Source organism: Aythya marila (assembly GCF_965140915.1).
Source record: "Aythya marila genome assembly, chromosome: Z".
Lineage (NCBI taxonomy): Eukaryota > Metazoa > Chordata > Aves > Anseriformes > Anatidae > Aythya > Aythya marila.
The window spans coordinates 26,189,943-26,203,207 of NC_139080.1; the positions used below are offsets into that span (position 1 = coordinate 26,189,943).

At 39.7% G+C, this 13,265-nt stretch overlaps 1 protein-coding gene across 2 annotated transcripts in view; it reads left to right on the top strand.

Annotated features, from left to right (window-relative positions):
* CERT1 (ceramide transporter 1) overlaps nucleotides 1–13,265 on the top strand; it is an 80,066-nt gene that overhangs the window by 13,206 nt on the left and 53,595 nt on the right. For both annotated transcript variants that reach the window (XM_082783768.1, XM_082783767.1), the window contains exon 3: nucleotides 11,943–12,059. In XM_082783768.1, coding sequence (XP_082639894.1) covers nucleotides 11,943–12,059 — 117 coding nt within the window. The remainder of the gene's footprint in view (nucleotides 1–11,942; nucleotides 12,060–13,265) is intronic.

Sequence of the window (13,265 nt, forward strand, 5' to 3'; positions counted from 1 at the left end):
GGGTGTTGCCTCGTGGTCCGTACAGGACTTTTGCTGCTGCCAGTGTATGCACTGCTTTAGGCTCATACATTGCACACTGTAATATATAATATGAGGTAACAAAAAGATAATTGATACAAAAGCAGGGATTTAAGGGTGCAGCAGTGTGTGACTCCTTTTCCTATATTTGATTGTCCCATTGGAAAAAAAGCAGTATGCATAGTTTCTGTATTATTTGATTGTTAATATAAAGTGGCCTCGTTTCCTGCTTGAGTAATAATTCCTTAGCTTCTTGCTATATATGAGATTCCTAATGAGTTTAACTCGGTGATTTCAAATTATTTCTAAGTTGAGATTTTTTTTCAGGTAATAGATGTTTTTCCATGGCTGATACACGATGTCTGTGGATATTGCAAACATTTTATTCCTAATAGGTACAGTAGAAGCATCACTCGCTGCATCCCATCTGCAGGGGACTAGGTTCTCTGGTCTAATTCCTATTACAAGTCATTGTTTTTTTCCATAGGCAGTTGGGAATAGCACACATCAGTCATGGTTGCATATAAACCAACACAGCAGGACTTGATGCTACATAATAATTGCATGTTCTTAACAGGAAAATAACTGGATAAAGTACTAACCAATTGGGTGCTGCAAGACTATAGGATAGCTGTTCCATACAAGCTACTAAAAATTACTTTTAATACGATTATCTATTTTATCTGAACACTTATGCTGGCTGTGCAGAAAACCAGATTAACCAGGTTCTTTCTTGAGAACTCTAGGCTTGAAATTCAAAATGCAGTTTAACTACTAAAGTAACACGTATATGATATACTTGTTCCAGACTTGAAAAGGTGATTTTCAGATGAGAGGGCTTCTTTGCAATGGATTAAACCAAGCTGACATTCCAGTTTTTATAGCGTGCTAACAAGCAAATACTAAATCACATTTAGTATTTTTCTGCTTTCATGGGTGCAGCAGGACTCTGCTTTGGAAAGGCAAAATAATTATTTTAAAAAGTGTTTATTACATATTTGAAAGGCAGTTATCCTAACCTAAGATCTTAAATGCAGTATTTGGGAAGTAGCAAAGAATGTAAAAACATTTAATAGGCTGCTATATTTTTAAACCTGTTTCCTTGCTAAGATTTTTTTTCTGTGTGCAAATGTGCCACTATGAGAAAGCTCTGTCTGCCAAAACAGTAAAGAATGTCGTAGGCTGCAAAACATGGGACAGCTAATAGTTTGTTCATTAGTACATTTAAAAGATAAAATGTCTCACTTCTGTCTTCTGATATTGTGTAAAAATACCACTAATTTAACTAAAAAGTGGGTTCTTTTTGTTTAAGAAAACCAGAATGTCTTGTCTTTACTTACTAGTTTTTTTTTGTTGTTTTTTTTTCTGTGAAGCTTTGCCTGGATTTTGGAATTCAGAAAATGAAACTAGCATTTTGTATTGTATTGTGAATTTTGCCTGTCCCTAATTCAGTGGCTTTCGGGGATCTACATGGATTTCAGTTTAGGAAAATAGTTTCGCAATGAAGTGAATTGGTACTTGCCATAGCTCTTGGGTTTTAAGTACAGTTTGAATAAAATGTATGATGAACAGTGACTTCTAACACTTTCTTTAAGTTAATTCCATCTTGAGAATTGCATCTAGGTTATCTAATTATTTTTTTTCAAATCTTGTAAAATTAAAGTAATGACTTTAGTAATTTTAATGTTTTTTATTACTAAGCCAAATACCTTCAAAAATAACTCCTGAATACAAAAGGATTCTGGTACAACTTTATTATTTTTGGGGGGTATTGGGGGTCTGTGGCAGTGTTTGATAGTGGTAAGGGTGTATTGGGCTTCTGTGACAAGGTTTTGGCTCTGGAAGTGTTGCAGGGTGGCCTCTGTGAGCAGAGCCCAGCAGCTGCCCTATGTCAGATCAGAGCCAGCTCCAAAAGGGACCTGCTGCTGGCCAGAGCCGAGCCAGGGAGCAACGCTGGTTGGACCCTTGGGAGGGGGACCATGGGGGACCCGTGCTGGAGCAGTTTGCTCCTGGGGGATGGATGGACCCTGTGGGATGGAGCCGTGTGGGAGCAGTGCTTGAAGAGCTGCTGCCTGTGGGCAGCCCCCGCAGGATCAGTTTGGGAAGGACGGCATCCCGTGGGAGGGACCCACGGGGAGCAGGGGCAGAGAGGGACCATGAAGGAGCAGTGGAGACAAAGCCCTGACCACAACCCCCATTCTCCGTTCTCCTCTGTGGCAGGGGGAGGAAGAGGTAGAAGATGATGGATGGGGGAAGGTGTTTGTAGTTTGCTTTGAGTTCTCTCTGCTCTAGTCTGTTAGCAAAAGGCAATAAACTGCATGAATCTCCCTATGCTGAGTATGTTTTGCTTGTGACAATAATTGGTGAGTGATTTCCCTGTCCTTATCTCAGTCCTGTGAGCCTTTTTTCATCATATTTCCTCCGTATTTCCTCCCCCCTCTTCTTCTGAGGAGGGCAAGTGAGAGAGCAGTGTGGTAGTTTATCTATCTATCAGCATGAAACCACCACATGGGGGTTGCAGGGTCCTCTGTGAGGAGGGGCTGTGGGCTGCCCTGTGCTGGCCACAGCTGCTTCCAGCTGCCCCCAACAGACTCTGTCAGTCAGAGACACTGATGTTGCAGGGAAAGCGTGTTAAGGAATGGGCAAAAAAGCTGTGCAGCAGTATATGAGAGGTATGAGAAAACTGAAACAACCCTGTCAAAACACATCAGAGAATGAGGAGGTCCTCCATGCACCAGGGCAGAGATACCCATGTAATCTGTGGAGGAGACCATGGTGCAGCATGCATTTCCTTACAGCCCATGTGGAGGGTGATGGGGGAGCAGATATCCACACTGCAGCCTAGGGAGGACCCCATGCTGCTGTAGGTGGATTTACCATGAAGGAAGGCAGACCTGCAGGGGACGGGTGTGAGGAATCACAGAATCATTAAGGTTGGAGAAGACCTCCAAGATCATCTGGTCTAGCCATCCCCCTATCACCAATATCACCCACTAAAGGATGTGATGGCAGAGCCATGCTGTTGTGGGCTGACCGCAACCCCCATACCCCATCCCCTGCTCTTCTGGGTGGGTGAAGAGGAAATAGAAGAGTCAGTAATGTAGGAGTAAAGCTGAACCTGAGAAAGGATAGTGCAGGGGAAGGTATTTGCAGTTACGTCAGTTTCTTACAATCCAACTCTATTTTTAATTGGCACTACTTGTTCTATCTAATTGTCTCTCTTTTAATTCTTAATTTATATTCAAATATATAAACTTATTTTCACTGAGTTGAGCCTGTTTTGCCCTTGATGGTGGTTGGTAAGTTGTCTCCCTGTCTTCTGTCCTGACCCACAAACTTTTCATCTTATTTTCTATGCCTGTCCTGTTAAGGGTGGGGAGAACAGCCAGGTGGGGTCTGGCAGCCAGCCGAGGTCAACCCACCATGATAATCTAGGAAGTCATTATAGACGTGGCTTGTGACTAATTTGAAAGAACGGGAAGGGACAAGGTTTGTTCGTAAGCAGAGGCAGGGCTTTTGCTGCACGTAGCTGAACTTTAGGTAAGGAAGAGGTGTCTAAAGAAAAATATAGTGATGATGCTAGTTAAGAGAAAATAATGTCAAGACAGAGTAACAACCAGAAGACCATTTGGACTAACATTGTTCAGGCTGTGTTCTGGAAACTGAGTGGTGATTCCAGGGTGAAATACATTAAGTTGACAAAAATAATTCTCATTAGTATTTATCAGAACAAGACAGGTCACGTGTTTAGACCTCTGTTGTCAAGTAAAATTCTTACCAAGCATAGGATTCATTAGTGAAACAAATATTGATTCAAATGAGATTTTTTGGTTGATGATTAAGTGCTACTCATTATTTATAACTTTAAAAATGTACATCTGTTAGTTCATCTCACTATCTTCTGTTCAGTATTTCTTCACAAGTTATTGTTTTCAATCACTTTAAATGTTGTGGGAATGGGATATAATTCCTCTGCAGTTTGAATCTATCATGGAATGAAATGCTTTAGAAAAAGTATTTTAAGATGTACGCTTCTTGAAACTTGGCTAAGGTTTTTCACTTTATTTTTTAGCTCAATAATCACAGCCTTTGTAAATTCCAAATGCTGATTTTCACATGGGAGCTGAAATATATTTTTCATGTGTACTTCTAAAATTAAGAATTTACGCTGTGTGATTGAAGGAATTAAAGTAACCTTTTACTTTTAGTTTTTTGATAGTACTTCAACACAAGCACCTTTAGAAACTGTTCAGATAACTTTTTTCCTTCCCGGCATCAGATACGTTCTCATACTCATTTGTTCCAACTGTCGAAATACTCATCTTGATTTTAGTCTCACCTCTGAAACTGCAGTGTGTTATTTTTATGTGCTGCCTACTATTGTGCCTACAGCCACTGAAAATGGTGGAGTAATGAAGTCTTCATTTGATTTTGCTACCTGTTGATTTTACGTAGCTTTCACCAGCATCCTCTCTTTCTATTGCATCAGATAAGCTACTTCTTAAGGACCTCAGAGTCATATTTCTGTAGTTCATCATATAAGATACTAGGCCTTCTCTCTTTAACATGAAGTGGTAGTTTTGTCCACCACTTCATAACTTATCAACTATGTGTGTGTCCCTTTGTTTATTTCTCCACCTCCTGTTGTGAGAAGCATCCCTTGCCTATGTGCAAAGTCATCCTTTTAAAGTTTGTTTTAAAAAGTAACATCAGGTCTTGGATGAAGCTTAATGTATTCTGACACTGCTTCTACCCCTCTATCCTTTCTTGTCCTACAGATACTGTCTGGGGATGATATCTAGATGGAAGCTAGAGAGAGGATAGAGGGGGTTCTGGCATTTGAATGAACACATGCAGGCCTGGAACGTATTAAATGACCTATGAGAACACATGCAGACACGTAGATTTTACGTGGTAGCTGCTCTGACATCTTTCCTCTGGCTGAAGTAGGAGCTTGTTCCAGTACTATGGAACTGGAGTATTTCAGGAGGTTGCAGAATGAGGCAGAAAGAAGAATTTCTCCTGAATTCCGTGGGAATGAAGAAAAAATAATAAACTGGTGGATAAATGGTACCTTGCATTTTAGGAAAGGAACACTGTTGACATATGAAAAGAGTGTATATTCAGCCCTGTTGAACTGACAGACATCAGTGTGATAGCCTGGCTTGCATGTTGTTTTCTAGGGCATGATTGCTCGTGTCTGCTTTTATTAGAAAACTTAGGTTGCAATTGGTTGAGACTACTGCTGTTAAAGGGTTTTTCAGGCTTGTGAGTGTGAAGATGCTTGCAGATACAGCATCAGGGTTTCAAAGTGGTATTTTCATGCTTTCTCATCAGAGGAAGGCAATATGCACTAACTCAACTCACTTCCTAAATAGAATAAAAGTGATCTTACGGAGGTTTGCCTCCATACAGAGCTGAGGCACCAAAAAAGCAACCCTCTGAGCATGGCTGAGAGTGTTTGAATCAATGGAACATAAGCCAAACATTTCAAATTCTATTTATATAGGCAGAAGAATCTTATACTAGGTGAGTTTTCCTTATATGAGACTTATGTTTTTAGAAGCTGAGAATTAATGTTTTAATAGCTTTAGTCTGTTTCGAGGCACATAAATTATAGCTATTTAAAAAAGCAAACAACTTCCATTACAAAAACCAAAAGTTTTCTTTGCTTTCTCAATTTTCAATTAACCTTTTAATTTTTTTTACTGCCACCTTCCTACATGGAAAATGAATAAGAAGCTCTGTTAACTTGCTTTAAACTATACTAAGAGAAGAGGTGAAAACAGTTTTCATGTTTTAGCTCAAACCTATCACTAAGGTCTTTGGTAATGATTAAAAACTAAATGATATTGGAACCATTCAGCCCACGCAAGTTTTCTCCATGAAAAGAATTTCATAAAACATAATTAAGTAAAATTAAATATATTTTTACTTAAGTAAAACAAAAGGCATTGCTTTAGAAAAATACATTTTCTGAAGCCAGGATTACTCACAATTTTGCAACAGTTTTATTAGAGAGACTACAACAGGTAGTATTTAATATCTGCTTCCATTGTAAAATTATTCTTGGATAGATACGGTTCTTCTGTGAGGTCATATGGCTGTGATAACGCAGTCCACAGAAAAGTAACATGTTCTAGCAGAATGAATGTGAATATTGTCATTACGAGGTTTTCTGGAATATGGCTTGAAACTAGAATTTACAGATTCAAGAATATAGTGAAGTATCAATAATTATATACAGCAGCAGAACAGGTTTGCACATTTAATTGTGGACAAAATCAATGTGCAGCTACACTATACTTTTTTTTTCTTGGTCTTGTGTGGAAAAAACGACTTACTGCCATCACAAAAACAATAAACTGTGTCCAACTTCAGTAATTATTTTTTTTACTGCTGAATTAGGTAAGCACTGCATTTATCTTTACTAGGTTTGTATACTTTATTTTGGAGTATAACTGCTGTATTGCAAGCTGCAGTTTTCTCCATAGCAGTATATGGCATGGCTTTATTAACAGCTGAGCAGCAGTGGCACTCAGGTAACACTGCCTCACACTTGCATCACGCTGATGCTGGTGTTGTTACTGTTTGAGAGACCTAGAGGGTGGTGATTCTCACTGGAGGCCTGTATTTTGTCTAATGTTCTAGTTCCCTGTTCAGTATTTCTTAATACAAAAAAGTACTTTGGAATCTTAAGCCAAATCACTTCAGGTAGGTTTTATATCCGCAGTGTGAATAACTATACAAGTGCAGTTGATAGCTGTGATGTGCAGACTTGAGTTGGATCTATTAGAACTGCCTCGAGCTTCCTCCTGCAGAGACAATACAATGTAGAGTATTGAGAGGCTAGACTAGCAAGCAAAATTTCCTTCATTCAGGTATTCTGTGCCCCACCAGTGTGTTCTTGAGGGTTATGAAGTATATAAAAGCACTTAAACCTCTCTGTGTGTTTTGCCTGAAGGACTTAAACCGCTATTTTTCAAGCAAATGCTGCTCCAATATTTGTTTCATGAATACCTCAAATGAGAGCTGTAGCAGGAAGAATCCTGTAGCAGTGCAGTCAGCTATGACTCATGAGACCTGAGCTGGCTTCAGACTTCCTCAGTAACTGTAGCCAAGTAAATGTTTCTTCATGTAAATTGACCATGCCTGTTCAGAATTTAAGAGTTGATACCAGTTGTTTTAACCCAGAAGGAGTGTGGGGATACTTGAATTCTTTTACTTGCCTTTATTTTGGTAGATTTTTCTGCAGATGCCTCAGAAGAAAGCTTAGGAGGCATACAGAAAGGACATTTGTGGATGCTGGAGGCCTATTTCTTGTAGAGTATTCTTGCATGAAATTGATTCAGGTATTTTTCTTTGAAATGCTGGCTCTCGAACAAGCCCTTGGCAAACACAGGCTTACTCTGCCTCAGTCTTGTAAAGGCTGCTAAACTCACCTTTGAAAAACTCTCTAAATGTTTTTGGAATGCTCCTGCTCAGTGTCATGTTAGTCTGGGTTTTGTTCCCCACTGTCTCTCAGTTTATGTGTGTATGCTTCTTGAGGCTGCTGTTGGGGTACAAGATAGTAGGAGAGAGCATTAGAAGTTCTCCAACCTGCTTTAGTTCCTGAGGGTAGATGGTGACTCTTTGCTCTCTACTTCCTCATGTGACTAAAACATTCCTCTCTTCCTTGTTTTATCTTGATTGTGAAAAGGCAGCAGAACATACCTTGCCATCAGCATGGGTCCTCAGCTTGTTACACATGAAAATTATCCTGTTTTATCCCTCCAGTGTCTTGTCAGGTGGCTGTCTAAGAGCTATACCACTTTATAATCACTTCTGAGCATATGGAGGAAAGTGAATGCTAAGCTAGGAGCAGTGACCTTCAGAAAAAAAGATGTAGGTGAAATAAGGTGAGATCTACAGGAAGAAAGTGAAGGGGAGAAGAAAGGAAAAACTCAAGCTGTGAGGAAAGATTCAAACTAGTTGGGGGGGATGGATGATGATAGCAGGATGAAGGACAGACCTGACAAGTGGTGTATAATACTTCTTTGCTAGATGCAACTAGAGAAAAGAAAACCTTTATAGCAAGAAGGGGAAGCCAAGGAAGTTTGTCCAGAGCTCAGTAGCGAGGAGAATTTAACAGCACCAAAAAGCTATGCTTTCACGTTGCACAGTTATAAATAAAAATAAAATATGAACTCATTCTGGGTTGAGTAAGGGGTTAATGAACAACTTTTTCTGGGTTAAAGAAAGAGCAGGTCACTTGTGATTCAGGTGTTTTATTTGTTCTTGATAAAATGCATTTAGAGAACTTGAATTTGACATTAAGTGAATGCTAAAACAGGACTTAGTGGGTTCTTATGGTAGAGTCCATCTTTAAAAGAAAAGAAAAATGAAGAAAATAAGGAAGTTAATGCAAATGATTGTAGTTGCTGGGAAAAAAAAAAAAGGATCCTCATCTGTATTGTAATTACATATTAATCAACTATATTTACTACAGAAATAGGTAGTTTGGTTTTGTCAAAAGTGAAACGTGTTATGCCTACAAGACTTCCTTTTGATGCAGTATTTGACATTTAGTAGAGGTTTCTTATCTTCAAGCAACTTGTCTGACAGGAGCACTGGTTTAGCTGGGTTTTATGTAACACAAAATTGCAGTGAGGTTAGTATAACCCTGTAGTAGTTTCTAACTGATGACTAGCTTAGCTCCACCACTTTGTTCCTTCCCTTGTGCTCCTCAAAAGACTGTGAGGAGGAAATACGGTGAAAAAAGGCTTACAGGACTGAGATAAGGACAAGGACATAATTCGCCAATTATTGTCACAAGCAAAACAGCATAGGGAGATTCATGTAATTAATTGCCTTTTGCTAACAGACTAGAACAGGGAGAACTCAAAGCAAACTACAGACACCTTCCCCCATCCCTCATCTTCTACCTCTTCCTCTCCTTGCCCCAGAGAAGAATGGGGAATGGGGGCTGCGGTCAGTTCCTGATGCTTTGTCTCCACTGCTCCTTCACGGTCCCTTTCTGCCCCTGCACCATGGGGTCCCTCCCACGGGATGCCGTCCTTCCCGAACTTATCCTGCGGGGGCTGCCCACAGGCAGCAGCTCCTCAAGCACTGCTCCCACACGGCTCCATCCCACAGGGTCCATCCATCCCCCAGGAGCAAACTGCTGCAGCACGGGTCCCCCACGGGTGGGGGCAGCTCCCCCCAGACCCCCTGCTCCTGCGTGGGCTCCTCTCCACGGGCTGCAGCTCCGGCCCGGGGCCTGCTCCTGCGGGGGCTCTCCATGGGCCGCAGCCTCCTCCAGGCCACATCCACCTGCTCCACCGGGGGCTCCTCCACCCATGGGGGGGCTGCAGCGTGGAGATCTGCTCCATGTGGGACCCATGGGCTGCAGGGGGACAGCCTGCTCCACCAGGGGCCTCTCCACAGGCCACAGGGGAACTGCTGCTGCCTGCCTGCAGCACCTCCTGCCCTCCTGCTGCACTCACCTGGGGGCTGCAGGGCTGCTGCTCACTCCTCTCTCCCAGCTGCTGTTGCAAAGCAGGTTTTCTCCCTTTCTTCAATCTGCTCTCTCAGAGGCCCAAGTAGCATCACTCTCTGGCCAGCAGCGGGTCCCTTGTCCCTTTTGGAGCGTCTGGAGCTGGCTCTGATCTGACATGGGGCAGCTGCTGGGCTCTTCTCATAGAGGCCACCCTGCAGCCTCCACTACCAAAACCTTGGTAAGCCCAATGTAAGCCCTGGATCTGATTTTTAGATGATCTAATATTCTAAGTATGAGTAATGCAGAAGTGGACATTTAGTGAATGGTCCAGAAAGGTGTTCAAAATTTTTAACTAAACTTCAAGTATAGCATTTCCCTTTCCTTTATCATTGAAAAGGCATAGTGTTTTTCAAATATTAAGTGTTGCTATGAAAAGAAAAAAGAAATGCATAAAGCCTGCCTTTGAAAAGGGCAAATAGGTAATGGTCTTAAATGACAGTAAAAGTTGTCTAGGTTAGAGACTGGAAGAAGCTTTCTGACAGCAAGGATGGTTGTGCATTGAAATAAGTTCTGCATGGAAATATGGGATCAGTTATACTGCAGGCTTTTAAGAATAGTTCTGATAAGGCTTTCTAACTGGATAGACCATGTAACAACTTTTAACTCTTCCCAGAGGACCTCAGATACAGATGAAGCAGGAGATTACTGTCATGGCAGGCACAACTTCTATAGCTAACTCTTGTTCTTTTGCTTTTGGGGAGATTTCTGCCAGAGCCTTCCATTGTTCGAAGTGCATATCCCCTACCACATGGCCAAAAGAAGGTCTAGCAGGGATGGTTGCAATCAGGGTTACAAGCCTTACACGTTGATATGACAAGTTTCATTTCAAGCAGATAAACATCTTTATCATATTTAGAAAAAAACACATGTAGCAAATCTAGTTTGAAAAAAGGGGCCTTGACTGGAAAACATGGTGTCTCTAATCCCTCTGTTCAGTGGTTCAGGTAGAAGAACAACACAATGTGCACAAGCAGTTTTGAATGTTGTTTGAAATAAGATGAAATAATTGAAATAGAAATAATATTAAGTAATAGCAGGTAGTTGATTCACTTGAATGTCAGTTTTGTCAGTTTCTGTTTTTTATGGGGAAGTTAAATTTTCTAGTTTGAACTTTGGTTCAGATGCTTGACCAAATACATGAAGCTATAAAAAAAAAAAAAAGTGATTTCACATACATTGTTAAACTCTTCATAGCTCCTTATTTGCTTGCTGGCTTTCGTTCTATTTTTCATTAATAGATTTAAAAAAGATTGTGTGTTACATGTAAGTAGCTTCTGACTTCCAGATCCTTTGAAAATAGTTCTTACTGATGCTATGGATTCTTGCATGGACCAACAGATAAGACATTATTTGGTTTTCTTTTGTGAAGTGTTTCATGAGTGATCCACAGTGCTTTAGTTGCCTGCAAGATGAATGTATTGTAGACCATGTCTTTAATCATTAAAGGACGGGGACTTATATAGCCTTATCTTTGGCATCAAGAGTCAGTATTTGTGGCCCTCAGGATCACATCACATGCCTTAACCCATGAGCCCATTGGTTTCCTATAATATTTGTACATTTAACTTCTCATTGTATATAGAAAAAGAATCAAGGAAGTACTCAGCTCTAACTGTTCCGCTTCTTTAAGAGTAATTTTCAATGAAGGGAACAGTAGTTGTTGGATGTTTGCTAGGGATCAACTTTAACAGTGTCAGGGCAAAAGGCAGGTGAGATTGTTCCCCTTTTCTTACCCACTCCGTTGTAATTTTAGTAAAAGCTTTTTAATATTTCAGGGATGTGAATTGAAAGTTAGAACTATTCAAGTAGTGATACGGGAAAGGATTGAATATTGCTCCCAATTATCTGATGTTCATGTCTTAGATGGTAAAAACAATTGGAGGTAGAGTGCAACAGCTTCCTCTTGTTGCCTCATCCATGTTTTACTGGAGTCTGTTTTTATGATTCTGACTTAGTGGCTTTTGCTGCATTTTGTTTTCCTTTATCTAAAATCAGTACTGATAGCAGTAACTTTAATTTGTCTTTCTTGCTCTGAAATTTAAAAAATAAAAATAATTATACTTGTGTACTTTCCTGTCTGTGTTCACTAAATGCTAAAAGATTTGTTTGGAAGTATGGAGTTATGGTCACTGTTTGTGATATTGTTTTGTTTAATTAGAATGCATTGAGCGGTTTGGCTTCTGGTTCAGAAGACTGACAGTTTTCATTATGAAAGAGTATGTTAATTAGTAGAGACAGCTACTTAAAATTGAATATAGAATTTAGGATGAATTCAAGGCTGTATAGATCAGTTTTAGTAATTACAATATTTGGATGTCAAAATATTCTGTGAGATATTGCTGATCATGTTACTAATTCTAGCTATTCTTTCACTTTTCTTTCACAGCCCCATGACTTTGATGAATGCAGATTTGATATTAGTGTAAACGATAGTGTTTGGTACCTCCGAGCTCAGGACCCAGACCACAGGCAACAGTGGGTAGATGCAATAGAACAACACAAGGTATGTTTTCTCCTTATTTCTTTTCTCTCTCATCAGATCTGGTGGCCCTTGTGGGAGTTGTAAGCTTCACTGAGTAGTCAGTAAAGTACTCAAGATACCTATGACAGACAAAAGTTGCAAGATGTAAGCAATGTGTTAATTATGTTCCAAATGAATTAATTTGCTTGTCCTGCATGGATAGAAGTTTAGAAGACTAGGAGCTAACAACTGTGAACTTTCTGGAACTCTCTATTTTGAAAAAGAAGAAAGTTCGCATCATATTTAGGATGGACAAAACTAATAAAAAGCCACTTTTCTCATTATCAAATTGTTTCTTATCTGTCCTAGACATTGAACTTGTTAGTGTTGCAGTCCATTCTCTTAGGTTATCATTCTGGTTTTAGGTTCATCTGTTTCATCATTTGGCAGCTTTTACTCAATCAGATTACTGGCTCTTGTTTCTGTCTTCTAAGGCTCTACTCTTCATTAGTATTTTTAGTTGTCCTGATCAAAGTGTCTTTTTCCAATGAACTCCGTTATTTTCTTGTACCTAAAGTGCTTGAAAGTCTGAGTTGTTTTTTTTTTTTTTTTTTTTTTTTCAAAGCATATCGGATATAAAGTATCCACTGTTTTCAGATACAAGATAGACAAGTTTAATTACAGTATCCAGTGTAACCCAGATCCTGTATCTGGATTCTAAATATGTTGCAGGAATAAATATTAAAATAGATAACAAAGTAGGTATATACATTTTGTTACCTACATTTTACTTATTTTCACTTTGAGCTTCTCAAAGTACTATATGTAATTAGGAAGTATCACCTTTTCTTGGGGGTTCTTTATAATAACCTCTTAAAATTTAAGTGCTGTCTTTAGGTAAGTTGTCTAAAATCATGATTAGGATTCCAGTCCATTTGTAGCTTAGCATCGTGCCTTCATTTTGATAGATTTAGATAGCATACAAAATTAAGTTGCAAAATCAGGATTGCTTTCCATAATTTAGTGAAAAAATAGAAACCTAATCTGAGTACTTTTGAGATGAAAGTTTATGCTTGGAATACCTGAAAGATATGTCTCAAGAGGATGCACCAAACAAGTTGTTGGATTGCACATCTGTAGAGCTGGCATTTCAAAAACTTCTCTAAGGGCATGGGGGTCTTCACATAAGGGGTGGTGGGTACGTGGAAACCCTGGTTGCCTAACGTTGGACTGGAATGCAAACAAGGT